At 33.9% G+C, this 19,897-nt stretch overlaps 2 protein-coding genes across 3 annotated transcripts in view; one reads left to right on the plus strand and one right to left on the minus strand.

Moving 5' to 3' along the window:
• Positions 1-19,897, plus strand: part of WASF1 (WASP family member 1) — a 123,290-nt gene that overhangs the window by 33,069 nt on the left and 70,324 nt on the right. The gene's annotated exons all lie outside the window — the stretch shown is intronic.
• CDC40 (cell division cycle 40) overlaps positions 1-19,897 on the minus strand; it is a 44,450-nt gene that overhangs the window by 23,362 nt on the left and 1,191 nt on the right. Inside the window, exon 2 of the mRNA XM_010965414.3 lies at positions 5,607-5,693. Within this exon, the coding sequence (XP_010963716.1) occupies positions 5,607-5,693 (87 nt within the window). The remainder of the gene's footprint in view (positions 1-5,606; positions 5,694-19,897) is intronic.

Genomic DNA, 19,897 nt, shown 5'->3' on the forward strand with positions numbered 1-19,897 from the left:
GGGCAGAAGATAGGAAAATAAATAAAAGATAGGAAATTAAAGTAAATTGCTGACACACTGTAATTCAACTATACCTCAATTAAAAAAAATCATGGCACAAAAAGAAAAAAAAAATAAAGTGCTTGAAAAAGCCCCTAGGAAAAGACATTATAAATGTAAATAAAATTTCCCCACTCTGAAAAAGTCACACTGTGAAAGGCTTACACAAAATAGTACTACTGTTATCTGTTTACAATGCTCTGAGTTTCTAGAATGGTTTTCCAAATGTTAACTAATTTGATCTGTACAAAAATTCTGGAAAGTTAGAGAGGTATTCTCCTCATGTTAGAAATGAAGGAAAAAGTCAAAATGACATATTTTACCTGCTTAGAGTAAATAACTGATTTAATACTATTACAAAAGGTATTGGGAAAATCAACTCTTTTCAGTTTTAAATAAAGAATAAAATGAACTTCCACTTTGGAAACAGTGGAATTAGGGTATTTTTATTTGAATTCTGGAAGGTCTACTGTCATGATGAAATATTTCGACATCAGAACATCTTAGGTTACTACCTTTAGAAACCATCTTTCCTATGTTACATTTCCCAAGCCATAAATATAAATGATTGATCTTTCCTTAATCAGAATGCTATCTTCTCTGAAATCAGCATTATACTATGCACAAAAATCTGAATTTAAATGTTAGATCTGTCTTATAATGTTTTCTGATTTAGAAGAAAATAAAGTATTATAATCTTCCTTTCTATTGACAACTTCCATTTCTAGGTTTAAAATTATTCAATCTTAAAATGTCAAATTTATATATAAAGCTTTTATTACTATTTATCCTAAATTATAATACAGTACAAGAGAATGCAGCCCATATTAGTTCTTGCTATAATGATGGGCAAAAATAAGGGGGAAAAAATCTAGAGTTCTGAAAGTTGGAAGTTACATTCAGTCATGAAATTTGTTACAAAAAGAAGAACATCCATAAAATTAAAGCTAATAAAACGACTTAAGTTTCCTAGATGCTCTAATTGCTATAGTCAGCTACCATCTGCAAAGCAGCATGTGATATTTCTGGGGGTAAAAAATTCTAAAATGATAAAAATCCCTATTGCCCATATTGCTACTCCTATCACATACAATAAATTACCAATCGTTATGCTTATAATTTCCAATTTAAAAAAGGAAAGTACAATTTCCATAGTCTAATTTTATTAAGATTTTACAAAAAGAGAAAAATTCTTCTACAGACCATTCATATAAAACTGGCTCCATCTTGTAAAGAAAAATTCTCAGTGTTAAGAACTTTGATTTCTATAAGAATATAGATCCATATATTTTAACAAGTATATCTTACATATGGTGCTATTCCTAACACAGTGTGAAAATTTAAATGTGCTTATGTTTTATAGATATTTAAACTGAGACCAAAAAAAAAAAAAAAAAATCTTCCACTGATATAGGAAGCTGCCTGGCAGTAGGATCCATCTACTTCTGGCTCATCTTAACTTTCTGGTTACTGGCAGGTATTGGAGCTAACCTCAAAGACATTAAATGTCAACAGAGAAAAGCAGAGAATGTTATTCAGCAGGACTTAGCTCTTATCAATTACTCAAAAGATGTTTACCAGATGTTCCTGGTCTGTGTGAATATGTAACTCTTAATTCTGGGTTAACCATTAAAAAACAAAACAATGTATATTTAAAAACAACACAAAACTGATTTCAAAATACTTCTTTTCAACTTTAGGTAGTTAATTTTTAAGTGTAAATATATATTCAAGTGATTTTAAAAAATATATATTCAAGTTAATTAGATATGAGTTCCAATTAGGTAATAGTTCTTAGCTAAGACAATAGTGAAGTATATTATAGTCAATTATAACTGTAAATCTCCCATATAAAATATATGTGTAAATATTAATTCACATCACTGCACCAAAAAAAAAGTTTCTGAGGTAGAGTAACCTTACATCTGTCATTTGAGTGAAGTAGTGATTTATTTATAAACTTAAAAAAAAGTATTTTCAATTTAAGACTGATTGATAAATCTAAGAAACCCACATACTATAAGGGAGTGGCTCTCAAGTCTTCAGCAGGTAGAGTACTTGAAAGTTGATGCCTTAGCAGTATATCTTAACATCTCAGGAATTAACATATGAATAAAAACTGACTACATGAAATCCTAACTATAAGTTCACACACTAAAAAAAAGAACTCCAAGTTATTGAACAAACAACCATATTATACTTAGATTGCTGTTAAGTTTTTCATTAATATTTATTGCAGTAATCAATGTATAAGATATTTACAAACAAATTTTAAGGTGAAAAGAGTCTACTGATTATCTTCTACAATTTTGGAAAAGAGCATCACAATTCACTTATTTTTGGCAGAATACCTTAATCTTGTAACACATAAGCACAGTTTAAATATTACTATAGCATATTTTACTAGTGGTTCTATGACCTTGGGCCTCAGTTTCCTCATCTGTAAAATAAAAGAGCTGACCTATATGATTTCTAAAGTTCATTCTAACACTAAAATTTATAGGGACCCTTACACCCAGATTTTAAACAGTAACTGGCATTTTTCCCCTCTAAACTTTTATATTTTTTCGATTCTTAGAAGTAGTATTTTAAGGAGTCTGAAATTCTCTATGATGCTTATAGGCTATAAATGAGCCTAGAGAAGCTAACAAATATGCTTTTCTCTAAGCAGATTCAAAAGGATTGAGTAAAATGAAGAAAATCACTAGACTAGAACAATGGCTATTATGTCTTTAGGTTCTATCTATAATTTGAGAAAGTTTATACAAGGTAGACCAACTAGGAAAGTTCCTTGGTTGGGAGGGAGAAACAATAGTTTATAAAATAAAATAGTTAATTCTTTAATTTACTGAATTAAATGGGAGGTGTACCCGCAAACTACACAATGTCCTCCAAGATGATCTTCTAGTTATGGAGTGATTGTTAAGGATGATCTGGACACAAATCCCCAAATATGTCACCTGCTGGCATTTTAAGCTGACAGTTGAATTCCTCACTATAAAAGGGATAAAAGTACCTACTTCATAGGGTTGTAGTGAGAGCTAAAGGAGACATGGTATACAAAATCCCTCAGTGTGGTACCAGGCATAATGTAATAAATGGTAGTTTTATCTCAGTCTCTATCCCCGTCCTTTTCCATCATGCAAAGCCTTACCAAATTAATCTTCCTAAAAATTCAGCTTTGATTATGCCACTCTCCCAGAAAGGACCTTAGAAATCTATTTATCATCTACTAAATCAAACAAAAGTCTTTACACCCTGGCCCCTTACAACCCTTCTCCCCTACTGATAATGACTAAAACATTCCGTTCTTTACATCCTTCATGATTTGGCTCATGCTGCTCCCTTCTGCCTGGAATCTTTCCTCATAAAAGCCTACCTAGCCATCAATGCCAATAATATTAATATAAATAACAATAAAGGCTATCACTTATTAAATGCTTACTCTGTGCTAGAGAGTTTCCTAATCACTTCACATATTATCTCAGTTATAACCTTATAACCTTATATTATCTCCTATAACCTGGTGAAGTAGAAATTATCTTCATTTCACCTATGAAAAAACTAAAAAACTAAGATAATCCAAGGTCACACAAGAGCTAGTAAGTCGTCTGGTTAATCCTACATCTCATGTTCTTAACCTGGACTGTATTGCTCATTTAAAATACTACTATTTCATAGAATTTTTTTTTATCAGATACAATCTCTTCTTAAACTTGACTTGTGCTTTAGAGGACAAATTCTGGTCTCTGTCTTTAAAAAAAGAAAACCCAAACACTTAGCACATCCCTTCTGGTAAACTACTAGCTTTAGGGGAGGGATTAGATCTTGTTTCTAATGATGGAATCCCAAATATGGGAACCTGAATTTCACCTAGCAAAGTCCCTAGTAACATCTTTCTAGACTTTGCCAAGTTATACAGACCCGAGTTATAAAGTTCAAAGTTAATAATTTGGTTACATCACAGACAATTCATTCGACAACCAGGAAAAATTATCATTTTCTTCGCTTTTCAGTCTTACCATTCTTTTCTTAAATTGTTGACAGTAAACACTGAAAGGTTCCTGACATAAACTAGTTTATATATTTAAGTGAGGCTCCCTAATATGGGGGAAAAAACTCCCAGAAAATTAAAGAATTGATAATCCCCCAAAGAGAATGATAAACCTACTGTGTTATCAAGAGCACCACAATATCTTTTGACCTTTTGAATTTTTCTTGAAAGTTTCAAAAACTAATTACATAGCAATATATTAGCTATTACACAAGATCTAAAAATTTAAGAAAAATAGACTTCAGAGAAAATACACTGACATAGGAATGTCATATACCATGCCACTTCCAAATTTTCTCATTTTCTAAATTCAGTGGCTAAAAGAACTTTACATTTAAAAAAAACCACGCAGCATATACATAATGTACTAGCCCTCTTTAACATGCCAGCTAAAATGTACCAAGGGTAATAAAACAGCCTCTAGTTTGACAGGTTATAAGGATTTAAGAAATAATGGTATAAAATTTAAAAATGTGCCACAGTCTCAGAGCATGAGAATGAGATTTTTGCTTACTGTACACTCAGAGAACAGCCAGAGTACTATCTAATAAACACTAGCACTGACATCCTTCACTGTGCCACACATTTCCATTACCTAAGCAGGAAAATTATACGAAATAGCTCTGTGACTCTGATATATCAACAAAAAGGACAATGAGTATAAGCTACAAAATAAAAAGTATGAAAAAGTACTTGTTTCTCCACTAGGATGCAGTAAGAGATAGCTCCTCATCTCCATCTTTAAAGGGCTCTTAAACATTCTGCTACTTTAGAGACCTTATTATCATTTTTTTTAATAATGACTTTTTCTGACATCTGTATTTTGTCAATTGGGCATTCTTTTTCTCTTTTTAAAGGCAAAATATCTGGAAATCTAATCTTCTACAAAGACTTTCCTAAATAGACAATTTCCACTGTTTCTGGTTTTTTTCTTCCTCATCTTTTTAAATGCTTCCATAACCATCTATAATAATGAGAAGAAAGAATCCAGAAGGTGTCTGACTCAGAGCAAGCAATAAACAGTGTGATTATTTTTGAGCCGCAACCACGTCAGTATGGCACCTTTTTTAGCATTTAACACAGCAGCATTTGTAACTAGATGTTTCATAATAAACCAAAATTTTTCCCCTTATGATTGTGTAATACTCCTTTATCAACTCTAAGAGGAAGATGTTAACTAAGTTTGCATCTAAGAGTAAGATATTTTAACGTTCCATTTTTTAAAAGATATAGTTTCATGCCATCAGACAGTTGTAATGTTGGGGGATAAACAGTAGTGGAGTTTTAAAAGTATTCTCACAAAAGCATACTATTTAAACTTTTGAAGAATAGAAGGATATATTTTTCTTTTTTAAAATTGAGATATAATTGACATAACCAGATACATTTTCTAAATGTTTAAATAGTATACTTCTGTGAGAAAACTTTGGAAAGTTCACCAACTGTTTATCTATCTATGTATAATTTATATACTTTAGCAAAGGACACTCACAAATATAACATGTTTTCTTACCTCAGGAGCAAACATGGTCTCGTAGGTAGGATTATACTGAACCTCTTTGACAGCAGGGTCAAGGTGAACTCCAGTTTCCAAATCTTCCTACAAGAAAATCAAATGAACATTCAGGATAATGCAAGTAATTATTATATTGTAGAAACTACATTAAGGTCACACCAGCCATTTTAACACCAATTTTATGAAGATTATACTAGTGCTGTATGATTAATAATTTTAATAATCAAAAATTAATAAAAGTAATATTTATAGTATAGAGGTTAGAATGCATAACAAAATTTTTTTCCTTCCAAAATACTGACTTTATCCCATCTGAACAAATTAAAATTTCTACGTAAGTTAACACTACTAAAAACCTTAAAGTAAGAGAGAGTCCAACTCTTTTTTATTAACTCAAAAGACCTGATCTTCTGGGTCCAAACTTAGGAGAAACACTCCTTCTTTATTTAGCAAACCTAATTAGATATGTAGCCAGATGGATATGGTTAGGGGCTGCAGAGAAAACAAAACTAAGTGGCAGGGCTCAAATCTTCTAAAGTCTTATAATCTATGTCAGTCAATATTATAACCTTATTAAATTCATCCCCCAATTTAATGAACATAAAAATCTCATCTCCACTAGTGAATCACTGGTAGTCTATCTTTTGTATAACTCCACCACCTAAACAAATATATATAACAATTTTCTAGTCTGGACCTCTCCCCTGAACTCTAGGGATTTATATATGTGAGTTTTAACTCGACATCTTTTCTCCCAGGATGTCTAACAGATATCTTAAACTTAATATATCCAAAAAAGTAACCCCTGATCTCCCCTTCCCCAAAGACTCCTTCTAGCTTTCTTTAAATCAACCACAATCCCACCCTTACACTTGTTCAGGTGAAAATTGCCAAAGTTTTCCTTCACTCCTCTTTCTTTCACGTTGTATATCCAATCCATCAGCAAATCCTCTACCTTCTATGTACACCCAGAGTTCAACCACTTCTCAAGTCCTCTTTCGTTATCACCTCAGGCCAACTTATCTCACACCTGGATTATTACAATAGCCTCTTACGTGGTCTCCTGGCTTCTGCCCTTGTCTACCCACAGCCTCACTCCACACAGAGACCAATATGATTCTTTTAAAATATTAGTCAGATTATGTTACTCCTTCACTCTAAATCCTCCAGCTTCTCCATTCAGGGTAAATGCCTAACAAAGGCCCACACCACAGCTCATTACCAAGTTGTTCTCAGAAAGTATAGTTCCCTAGGGTAGTTTTATAGGGTGTTTTTGTCTTCCTGTATTGTCCCACCTGGGTATTTACTAATAAAAACATGTTATCGGTACATGTTTAATTTACATATCAAACATGTTATAAATAAATTTTCTCTAATTAGGGTATTCAAGTTATATTTTGAAATTTTTAAGGAAGTTATATATCATCTATGAATTATATTTCAGTAAAGATGGAATTACAAAATTGCTATTATAAAATGAAGAAGTTTGAATCTAACTGGTTGAGAATTTACCCTCCATAATCTGTCCCCTACCTCTAACAACTTCTGTCTTCAACTAGCCCTGTGCCTGTGCTCACTTTACTCCAGCCTCACAGGCTCACTTGTTATTCCTGGAATTCACCAAAAGACAATCCTGCTTTAGGGTCTCTGCACTTACTGTTCCTTCCTTGTGGAATGTCCTTTCTCAGGATATCCACATGACTGCTCTCTCCTTTCAGGTCTCTGCTCAATTTTTCTACTTTCCCCTTACCCTGCTTTATTCTTCTCCATTATATCTGTCTACCTCTCTCTATTTATTTATTTATTGTCTACCTCTCTCTATTAAAGTGTAAGCTACAGAAGTTCGATTTTGTATGCACAAATGTGTCCGTAACTCCTAGAACTATCCCCATCATATCACCATCTTTATTATGTTGGCCTCCTATTGATGCAGGATACATCTGTCAACATAACACAAAGACAACGCAAAGTAATATCACAAATTTTGCAAAACAGGTGGGATATCATGAAATTGACAGTGATGCTGGAGAAAAAGCAATGCCACTAACAAATGAAGATCTGGTAGAGTTAGGCCAGCTAATTACCAAATACTGAAAAACGGACAAGAAAAATAATACTATAGGCACACAGTTATTGTTCCAAAATTTTGTCACCATTAAAACACCCCTCACTAAAGCAGGCAACTTAGTTTCTCTACTTCTCAAAAATAGAGTCCTTCAAGTATGACTCTCTTAAACTTCCTTCCTCTCTTGTTTCAAAATTGACCGTATCTTTATCTCATCCTTCTCATGACTTCAATTTCTACCCCAAATTTTTATCTGCAGCCTTTGACAACATCCCTGGCCTCTGTATCCACATACCTAATGGCCTGCTGAACTGCATTATATGTGTATTCCACAGCATCAAACACTTTGCTATGTCCCAATCAGAAGATATCCTTCCCCATGACTCCACTGTCACACAGTAACAAACTGGGCACTGAGTTTTACTGATTCTACCTCTGAAATACTTCTCTAGCAATCCTACTCCCACCTTCCCTTCTCTATCATCCTAGTTCAGACTTCATCATATCTTGCCTAGCTTATTATAAGACATCCTTATCTGGTTTACTGTAGCTTGATTTTTGCCATATTAGACTAATTGCTGATTTTTTTTATAAAAAAAATCAAGCACTTTCATGCTTTCTGTACTGTTGGTAATGTTACTTTGCTCTTTATGCGTTTCCCTTTATTATCTGGTAATAAGTCATCATCTTCTTTTCCCTGATCCTCTTCTTGGCTCAGGAAAAATGCTTTTTCATCCACAGTCCTAAGAGATGTTATACATAACTCATAATATCCCTTGTGATATATTATTTGTTGCACATAATTTTTATTTATATTTTATATCCTTACTGCCTTACAGAATGCAGGGCATGAAGTACATGTTCAATAAATATTTGTTAAATTAAACTGAAGAAAGAAATGTCAAATCCATGGAGAAATTAAAGAGGATGAAGGTTGAACAAAGATCATGAATCTGGCAATTATGTCACAAAAAATCTTGCCAGAGCAATTGTGGTAGTGGGGTGAAGTATGGAAAGCCAGTTGCAAGGGGCAGAGGTATAACCAAGGATTTAGGAAAAAAAAAAAAAAGACAGCAATATTTTTGCTCTTTTAAGACATTTGGCAGTACAGAAGAAGACATGGGGTGCCAGACTGAAGGATTTTCAGGGTAAAATTAGTCTGTTTTTTTTCCTTCTTCAAGAAAAGGTTAAGCAAAAGATTTAGTCAATCATAAACTACAGAAAGGAACAAGGAGAGAGGAACATATGATAAGAATCAGGGGATAATCAAAAAGGTATGGTCATTTTAGAGGAGGTAGGAGGGGAGATAATTTAGGACATAGCCAATTAGCCTCTGAAAAGAGAAACAACCCTCACTGAGATGAAACAGAGATGACGAAGACAAGAATGGGTGATAGGTGATAGGTTTCTGGAGTTGGTGTGAGATGTTGGGAGTCATAGATGATCTTTTCATTTTCTTTGTGTATTTAGGAACACAGGCATCTTCATAGAGCAAGGACAATATTCAGATTCATTTATTCATTCAATAAATAAGTGCCAGGCACTGTTCTAGGCCCATGAAAATAGACAAAGCTCTCTGCCCTTGTAGAGTTTACAGTGGGGGAGACAGACAATAACCCATATAATAAATAACAGAATTTGCTAGAAGAGTGCTAGGACCAGGGTAGACACATTACCTCACATAATCCTTACAACACCTCTGAAAAGTATTAGCAAGATTAAGTCACTTAATTCCACGGTACCAACAGAATAAATGAGAAAGAGAAAAAGTTAAAGTAACCACAATGAACAGTGTTAAAGAGACTCAATTAGCAGCAAACACAAATCACTGGCAGAGTATTAGTCAGGGTGCTTAACTGCAAGCAACTAAAAACCTCAAAGGCTGAATCCTTTCAAGTTTCTCTTAGAACTGCCAAGAAGGGTGGAGAATCAGTCTGGGGGAATAGGCAGTGATAAAGGGTGAGTATTTAGATGGAATCATGATTTGAAATCAGTCATATCTCAAACCAGTACAGTGAGAACAAAAGTTCATCATTACCAAACATCATTACTAAACTGTGATGGCTGCCACTGGATGCTGCTGTTGAGACTTCCAGCCAGAGGAACCAGATGATACTGGTCACCACTGCCACTTAAAATATTCTCTTTCTTTACTTCTTTGTGGATTAATTAGCTTTAGATTAGAATTTAGACAGATACCTCTGTCTGGTTGAGTCCAAATTATCGTCCTGAACCTTAGCTGAAAGGGAGCTGGGAGAATGAGAATCTGGGTTTTCAGCTTCTGAAGGTAGGAAGCAGGGAGGGATGTTGTTCACATTAAGACTATTAAGGAAAGGGGTTCAAACGCTGGGTCACCCAATTATATGACACATACGTATTTTCCTGGAAAGCACACCTGAATCTTCATTGATTAGAGAGAGTACTTAGGGCTCTGCAGCAAAACCCAGTACCATAAAGTTAAAAGGTTATATACAAATGGCTTAAACTGCACAAAAACTAAATTAAATGATTTTCTCTCTTAATTTTCAACCCCCAGTGACAAACTGCTTAAAGAAACAGAAGGCTTAGCCACATTCATACCTCCCCAGTGGATATTTTAGAACACAACTGCTAGAACCACTTTATAATATGGCTTACCAGATCTTTCTGATTAAGGGTATTTTAAATATTCTAAATTTGAATTATTTTGAACAGCGTACTATGAGACATCAAGTTTTAAATGCAAAATACAGTTTAAAAAGAAATTCTCTAAAAAAGCAATTTAAAAAAAGAAACAGAAGCAACTAATAAAAAATATAAATAGGTCCCAGTTTCTAGCTCCTGCTGAAATTATAGAACTCAACAACTCTTCAATAAGTGAAGTTATTAATTTTAAGTTTAATTAGAAAAACTTGGACAACACCACAACCTTGTTTTAATACCCACGAGGGGTTCAATATCAATTAGGCATGTAATTAAAATTATCAAAGAATTACAAAGGATTTCTATTCAGGTTTAATTATTCATAAAAATTTAAGTGCAGTAAGTGAAGGGCACCCTATGGGTCAAATAAGATTAAACAGATTATCTTTTGTTGATTCAAAGTAATTTGAGAATAAAATTAAGCAATAATTACTTTTTTGTCCTTTATACATTTCTTACTGTTGAACAAATAAGAAAATAGATATTTAGGGGGTGGGTATAGCCCAGTGATACAGCACATGCTTATTATGCACAAGGTCCTGAGTTCAATCCCCAGTACCTCCATTAAAAAAAAAAAAAAGAAAAAAATAGTAAACAAACAACCAATCAAATAAAAACGTGAAAGCACTTTGTAAACTATAAAGCAGGACATAAATATTAACCATTACCATAAACTATCAATTTGTAGTATAGTTTTTTTCCCCCAGAAAGTGAAAAATGAAATGAATAGACTTCCTAAAATGGGAATTTAAATGGCTGAGATTAAAAAAAAAATAGAAGTTCATATAAAGATATTTTTTGAGTTTCGTCCTTAACAAACAAAGAAGAAAAAGACTAATAAGAGATAGAGATGGACATTACATAATGATAAAGAACTAAATCCAACAAAAAGATGTAACATTTGTAAATATTTATGCACCCAAGACAGGAGCACCTAAATACGTAAAGCAAATATTAACAGACCTAAGGGGAGAAATTGACAGCAATATAATAGTAGAGGACTTTAACATTCCACTTACATCCATGAATAGATCATCCAGACAGAAAATCAATAAGGAAACATTGGCCTTAAATTACACATTAGACCAGACAGACTTAATAGATAAATACAGAACATTCCATCTAGGAGCAGTAGAATATATATTCTTTTCAAATGCACATGGAATGTTCTCCAGGATAGAACATGTGTTAGGCCACAAAACAAGTCTCAATAAATTTAAGAAGACTGAAATCTTATAAAGCATTTTTTCCAACCACAATGGTGTGAAACTAGAAATCAATTACAAAAAGAAAACTGAAAAATAGTAAATATGTGGAAATTAAACAACATGTTACTGAACAACCAATGGGTCAATGAAGAAATCAAAGGAGAAATTTAAAAAAAGACCTTGAGGCAAATGAAAATGGAAGTACAACATACCAAAATCCATGGGATGTAGCAAAGCAGTTCTAAGAGGGATGGCAGAAATATAGGACTACCTCAAGAAACAAGAAAAACCTCAAGTAAACAATCTAACTTTACACCTAAAGGAACCAGAAAAGAAGAACAAATAAAACCCAAAGTTGGTAGAAGGAAGGAAAAAATAGAGATCATAATGGAATAGTGAAATAGAGACTAAAAAAAAATTGGAAAAAAAGACAAGAGCTGGTTCTTCGAAAAGATAAATAAAATTGATAAATTTTTAGCTAGACTCACTAAGAAAAAAAGATAGGTGAAATAAACAACATCAGAAATGAAAGAGAAGTTAAAACTGATACCAAAGATACAAAGGATCATAAGATAATACTATGAACAACTATATGCCAACAAACTGGACAACTCAGAAGAAACGGATAAATTCCTAGAAACATACAATCTTCTGAGCCTGAATCATGAGGAAATGGAAATATGAACTGACCAATTACTAGCAAGGAGATTGAATCAGTAATCAAAAAACTCCCAGTAAACAAAACTCCAGGACAGATGGCTTCACTGGTATATTCTACCAAACATTCAAAGATTTAATAACTATCCTTCTCAAACTCTTCCAAAAAACTGAAGAAGACTGAATGCTCCCAAACTCATTTTATGAGGCTAGCATTACCCTGATACCAAAACCAGACAATGACACCACAAAAAGGGGGAAATTACAGGCCAATATTCCTGAAGAACTTAGATGAAAACATCCTCAACAAAATATTTTAAACCAAATACAACAATACAATAAAAAGATCATGCACCATGATCAATTAGGGTTTATTCTATGGATGCAAGGATGGTTTAACATCTGCAATTTAATCACTGTGACACATCACATTAACAAAATAAAGAATAAAAATCATATGATCATCATAATAGGTGCAGAAAAAGCAACTGACAAGTTTTATGACATTTATCATAAAAACTCAACCAAATGTAGACAGAATGTACCTCAACATAATAAAGGCCATATATGACAAACCTACAGCTAACGTCTCAATTGTAAAAAGATGAAAGTTTTTCCTTTAAAATCAGAACAAAACAAGGATGCCCACTCTCACCACTTTAATTCAACATAGTATTGGAAGTTTTAGAGCAATTTAGGCAGGAAAAAGAAATAAAAGGCATCAAAATTGGAAAAGAAAAAGTAAAACTGTCACAATTGGCTGATGACATCATTTATATATAGAACACCCTAAAGACTCCACCAAAAAACTATTAGAATACATGAAATCAGTAAGTTTCAGGGTACAAAAATCAATATACAAAAATTTGTTGTGTTTTATATGCTAACAGTGAACTACTGGAAAGAGCAATTAAAAAAGCAATCCAATTTACCATGGCAACAGAAACAACAAAATACCTAGGAACAAATTTAAACAAGGAGTTGAAAGACATGTACACTGAAAACTATAAAATATTGATGAAAAAAACTGAAGAGACTCAAATAAATGGAAAGATTTTCTATGCTTATGGATTGGAAGAATTAAAATATTAAAATGTCCACATTAGCCAAAGCAACCTACAGATTCAATGCAATCCCTATCAAAAGTCCAATGGCATTTTTCACAGAAATAAATAATCCTAAAATTTGTATGGAACCACAAAAAATCCAAATAGCAAAAGTAACCTTGAGAAAGAAGAATAGAGCTGTAGGCATCATGATCCCTGATTTCAAAGTATATTATAAAGCTATAGTTATCAAAACAGAGTGATATTGTCATAAAAACAGACACACAGATCAATGGAACAGAATAGAGAACCCAAAACCAGAAATAAACCCACTCGTATATGGACAATTAATCCATGACAAAGAAGGCAAGACTATACGATGGGGAAAGGACAGTCTCTTCCATAAATGATGTTGGGAAATGAACATGCAAAAAAAATGAAACTGGATCACTGTCTTACACCATACATAAAAATTTACTCAAAATGGATTAAAGGCCTGAATGTAAGACCAAAAACTGTAAAAGTCCTAGAAGAAATCATAGGTGGAAAGCTCCTTGACATTGGTCTTAGCAATTTTTTGGGGATCTGACTCCAAAGGTAATGGCAAAGAAAGCAAAAATAAATGAATGAGACATCAAACTGAGCAAAGGAAACCATCAACAAAATAAAAAGGCAACCTACTGAGTGGGAGAAGATTTTTGGAAATCATATACCTGATAAGGGGTCAATATCCAAAATACAGAAAGAACTCATACAACTCAATAATAAAAACAAAATCAATTTTAAAATGGGCAAAGTCTGAACAGATATTTTTCCAAAGAAGACATACAGATGGCCAGCAGGTACATGAAAAGATGCCCCACACATCACTAGTCATCAGGGAGGTGCAAATCACAACCACAATGAGATATCACCTCACACTTACCAGAATGGCTATTATCGAAAGGATAGGAAATAACATGTGTTGGCAAGATTATGGAGAAAAGGGAAGCTTTGTGCACTGCTGGTGGGAATGTAAATTGGTGCAGCCACTATGGAAAACAAATGGAGGTACCTCAAAAAATTAAAAACAGAACTGCTCATATGATCCAGCAATTCCACTTCTAGGTATGTATCTGAAAAAAATGAAAACACTAATTTTAAAGGATATATGTGCTCTATGTTCACTGCAACATTATATATACAACAGCAAAGATATGAAAACAACCTAAGTGTCCATCAGTGGATGAGTGGATACAAAAAGTGTGGTGTACACACACACACACACACACACACACAGGAATACTACTCAGCCATGAAAAGAGAATGAAATGTTGCCAATTATGACAACATGAATGGACCTTGAGGGTATGATGCTAAGTGAAATATAGTTAGACAGAGAAAGACAAAAACCATATGATATCATTCTGTGTGGAATTTAAAAAACAAAACAAATAAGCAAAAAAAACCCTCCAAAAACTCAAAGTCACAGATACAGAGAACAGATCAGTGGTTACCAGAAGGTAGGGGCCTGGGGGGATGGGCAGAATAGATAAAGGCAATCAAGAGGTACAAACTTCTACTTGTAAAATAAATAAGTCATAGGAATATAATGTACAGTATGGCAACTATAGTCAATAATACTGTATAGCAAATTTGAAGGCTGTTAAGAAAGTAAATCATAAAAGTTTTCATCATAAGAAAAAAAATTTATAACTGTATGGTGATAGATGGTAACTAGACTTACTGTGGTGATCATTTTACAATGTATATAAATGTTGAATTATTATGTTGTACACCTGAAGCTAATATAATGTTTTATGTCAATTATACTTCAATTAAAAAAAAAAGACAAACTAAAAATGCAAGCAGTTGCCACCAGTTAACCCTCACTAAAGATGAAGTATGCACTACAGGCAGGAAGAAGGCCATCTCTTGCATGAGATAGAAAAATCAGCATCATTCACTATCATCGTGTGAGGGAAATACATATAAAATACACAGCACAATAGCTACAGTAGAGGTGGGGGGATGTGAATAAAACTGAAGTGTTCTAAGGTTCTTGCACTGTTCAGTAAGAGGCAAAAGTACTGATTAATTCAGACATTTTAATTTCTAGGGGTAACCACTTAAAAAGCAGAAACTGAGGGCATTTACAAATGAGTACAGCAAAAGTCTGGGATGATTACCAAAAAAGTCAGTCTGAAAGAATGGATGCCTACCATCTAACTGTGCCATTCTTCTTTTCTATTACATATACTTAAGATTAGAAAAAAAAATTATTGCTATGGCTGCACCTCACAAGTTCTGATGAGCATTATTTTCTTATTGTTTAGTTCAAAATTTTTTTTTTTTTAATTTTGGCCCATGGGTTACTGAGTACAATTTCATAATTTTCAAATATGGGGATTTTACAGTTATCTTTTTGTGGCTGATTAGCTTAGATGCATTATGATCAGAGAACCTATTTTATGGTCTGGTACAGGGATTGGCAAACTATAATTATTGGTCTAAGTCTGGCCCACAGTCTATTTTTGTACCAACAAGCTAAGTAAATATAAGACATTTACATTTTAAAGGGTTGTTTAAAAAAAGAAAGATGGAAAGACAGTAAGAATGTCACAAAGACTGTATGTGGACAGAAGAGCCTAAAATATTTACTATCTGGCTCTTTACCAAAGTTTGCCAATCTCTGGCCTAGTATATGGTCAGTTTTTTTAAAAAATATTCTGTTAGTATTTAAAAACAATTTTCTGCATTGAGTGCTATGTTCTTTATACCCTTTAGATATAGCTGGCTAATTCTGTTGTTCAAATTTTCTGTATCATTACTGATACTGTTTTGCTTATTCTATCAATTACTGAAACAGGTATATTAAAATCTGCTGTAATTATAGATTTATCAATTTCTCTCATAGTTATACAACTTTTTGCCTAAATATTTTGAGCCTACATTATCAGGTGCATATAAATTTAAAATTGTTATGCATTTCTTTGTGAATTTAACTTTATATCACTATGAAGGGATTCTTCTTCCATTTTAAAGTCTATTCCATAGACCCTAATACAACCAGTACCATTTTCTTTTGCTTAGAATTGGTCTGACACATTCTTCTTCCTTTCTTATTTTTTAATCCTTCTGGAGTTCTTAGCAATATGGCAAGGCAAGAAAAAAAATAAAAACTGAAAGAAAGAAAAAAACATACTGTCACATTTGTAGCTGATACCATTATGTAAGTAGTAAGATCAGTCAAAAAATTAAATAGAAAAAGAACCCACAAATTATTATAGTAGCATAAAAATAAGATGCACCTAGAATATCTGCAACAAAACTGATCAAGTTATTAATGATGAAAATTATAAACTTTCAAAGAAATTAAAAACCTACAGAAGACCTAAATGAATGAATAGATATAACACTGTCTTCAAATTGATCTATGATTCTAATGCAATCCCCAACAAAACCCCACCTGGGTGTTAGTAGAACTTACAAGTTAATTCTAAACCATATATATAGAATTACATAGGACAAGAATAGCCAAGACATTTTTGAACAAAAACAGAAAGGGATGGAGATGGTGTTGGGGGCTGGTGTCTAGAACAACCCTATCAAAATCAAGCCATATTATTAAAAATGTTCACACTATACACAATAATTAATTCCATGTGGATTTATGAATTAAATGTAAAAAGCAAAAATATAATGCTTTCAGAAGACAAAACGGGGGGAGGTATTTTTGTGACTTTGAGAAAAGGAAGGATTTAAACAAGAAACAGGAACTACAATCCATAACAAGCCACAAATTTGCAAAACACATAGTTGACAAAGGATAGTATCCAGAATATATAAAGATCTCCTACAAATCAAAAGGAAAAAGACAACCCAACAGTAACTTCAAGAAAAAAAAAATCAATCACAGTAAGATATATGAAATCTCATTAGTGTTCAGGGATATGGATTTTTTTTTTCCCAGAGCTGGAGGGATATGGATTTAAAACATTACATAAGTTTATACTTTGCCAAAATGCTCGCTATTAGTCACAATATAATTTGTCAAATACAGATGAATGTATTTTATTTGTATGCTTCACATCTCCCACTTTGGACATTTTTCTATCATTAAATTTACTAGGTATTGGCTTTTTTTTTAAGCATATTAACAAACTAGCAATGATCAATATCCCTTCCTCTTTCATTATAGAACCTAGATCATTGGGGGTTTAGCCCCAGCTCTGCTTCTACCAGACCTCTCACACCATATAGAATTTTCTTCCTGGATTATTTCACTTACAACTTGAAGCGACTGAGCTGAGTTCTAGAGACATCCCCTCACTCTCACCCAATCAGGGAACACTGATTCTCAATGTACATGCTTTTCCAAGACTTTCTTTTCCCCTTACTCTTTCATTCATTTTCTCACCAAATATATTTCTCTTAATCTTGTGTACTAGGCATTGAAGACATGAAAACAAATAGACACAACAATCTCTGGCCTCCAGGGTCTGGTCCAGGGGAAAGAAAAAAATGAACAAATCACAGCAATGTGGCAAGTGCTGTAACTTGAGTGGAAAGGGGACTAAAGTAGAAAGAGGAGGAAACATGTGCACTGAGACTGAAGGACAGCAGAGTTTTGGGAGGTGGGAGTGAGGGGAGGCATGAGATCGGGGATTTCCAGGCAGAGACTGGTGTGGGCAAAATCTTAAGAGAAAAAAAGAAAATAAGGCTTTGGGGGCTTCGCAGAGTTCAGCATGGGAGAATGGCAGTCTTTGTACGTTACATAAGGAACTTAGAAATTACCCAGCAGGCAGCATGGTGTCTTTGGGCAGGGAAGTGATATGATAACACTGGAATTTAGAGAGATCACTCTGAGTGCATTATGAAAGAGAAAAGGGGGTATGGAACTGGGAGACAAGAAAGGAGGAAGTAGAAGGACCAGTTAGGAGGTTTATTTTTTTAACTTTAAAAAGTGCATTTACTACAATATAAAAATTTTGTTTCTTACAACAATTTATGAAAATTTCTGTTTCTTTTACCCTTAGAAATTTATTTAAGGATATTTAGAAGAGGCTGTACTTTTCACGTGGTCTTATTGTCTGATTCAGATAAGATTTTGATTGACAGAACCTGTACACCAGCAAGACAGTTTGTACTTACTTTTTAAAATTTGAAGTATATTCAGTTTACCATTATAATGTTATTATAATTGTCTTGAAGAAAAATTATAAAAATCTGAATGGTGGCAGCAGAAGAGGAAAGAGAGATTTGACAAATATCATTATGCCAAAATGAACAGGACCCATTACCCAACAGTAGGGGTTCAGAGACAAATAAAAATCAAGAATGACTTCTGAGAGAAGTAAGGATGATATGAAGTAAGGCTGTGTCAGTAAAAATGGAAAGGAAGGAACTGATTTGAGAGAAATTAATGAAGCAGAAATTAGGATCAAATAAATACCTAGCTTCAGGGGCTGAGGAAGAAGGAAGAGAAAAGGAAGACTCCTCTATTCTTGGCTTGGAGTAATGGGTGGGTTGTGGGATCATTAATCAAAATGGGAAAAACAGGTGAAGTGAATCTTGAGGGAAAGAAAATGTTAATTTTCCAGCATGTTGGATTGGAGGCGCCTGAGAGCTATCCTGGGAGAGAAGGTTAATGGTTCTGAGACTAGCAAGGAGCTTATAACTGGATAAGAACAGTGTGTCTGGCACATGCTTTATGATAAGTCTTAAACCCTCCATGAGATAGGTATTAGTGTTATTCCTGCTTTACAGATGAGAAAAAACTTAGACACAGAGCGCTTAAGTAATATATCCAAGGTCACCATTTGGGTAAGTGCTGTAGGCAGTCTTGATTCCAGAGCCTATGCAAACCACTTCACTGTGCTCACCTGTGAGTCATCAGAAGCACTGCAGGTTGAAGGCCTGGAGATTATGAGGCCGCAAAGGGGACTAAGGGTAGTCTCAGGAAACACCAATATTGAACGGGAGGGCAGAAGAACAGAGGATCAGAAGAATGAGGATGGCCCCATGGAAGACAAAGGGAGAGAAAGTTTCAAAGAACTATTTAATAGTGTCACTTGATGCAGATACTCAACACACACAACAGAACTTGACAACTGGAAAGCCAGTGACAATACTCAGGGAGAGTAAGTCTGCCAAGAGGCTAGGGCTAGTCTGCACTGAATTGGAAGAAAAGAGATGAAGTGAGAGAGCTCCAAAAAGCTGAGCTGTGAAAAGAATGAAGACTCAGGAGGTTGCTAGAGGGGTTTAAGTTTGGGGAGTTTGTTTTGTTATAAAAATAAGAATTCTAAGCATTCTTTCATACCTGATGTCCAGTTAGTAAAAAGTAAAATCCATAAATAGCTCACTAAAAACTTGTAAAAGACTTTGAGTTACAACAGTAGACCTGGGAACATCTTTAATACAAAGAACTTCTGTACACTGCCTCCCTCATCTCGTTGAGTTCCTGATCACCCCCATTAGGCTCTACTGGGCCTGTACTACCAACTGGTGGACGCCTTCCTCCAGCTCTAGACACGCAGACCTTTATCTCCTCACTTCTTCAAACACTGTGCTCTTTGCCATCCCAAGGTTTGCTGTCTCCTTTGCTGGGAAACTCCTGCCTTATCTTGCACTTGGCGAACTTTTTCTTCT

The sequence above is a fragment of the Camelus bactrianus genome, chromosome 8 (assembly GCF_048773025.1).
Source record: "Camelus bactrianus isolate YW-2024 breed Bactrian camel chromosome 8, ASM4877302v1, whole genome shotgun sequence".
Classification (NCBI taxonomy): domain Eukaryota; kingdom Metazoa; phylum Chordata; class Mammalia; order Artiodactyla; family Camelidae; genus Camelus; species Camelus bactrianus.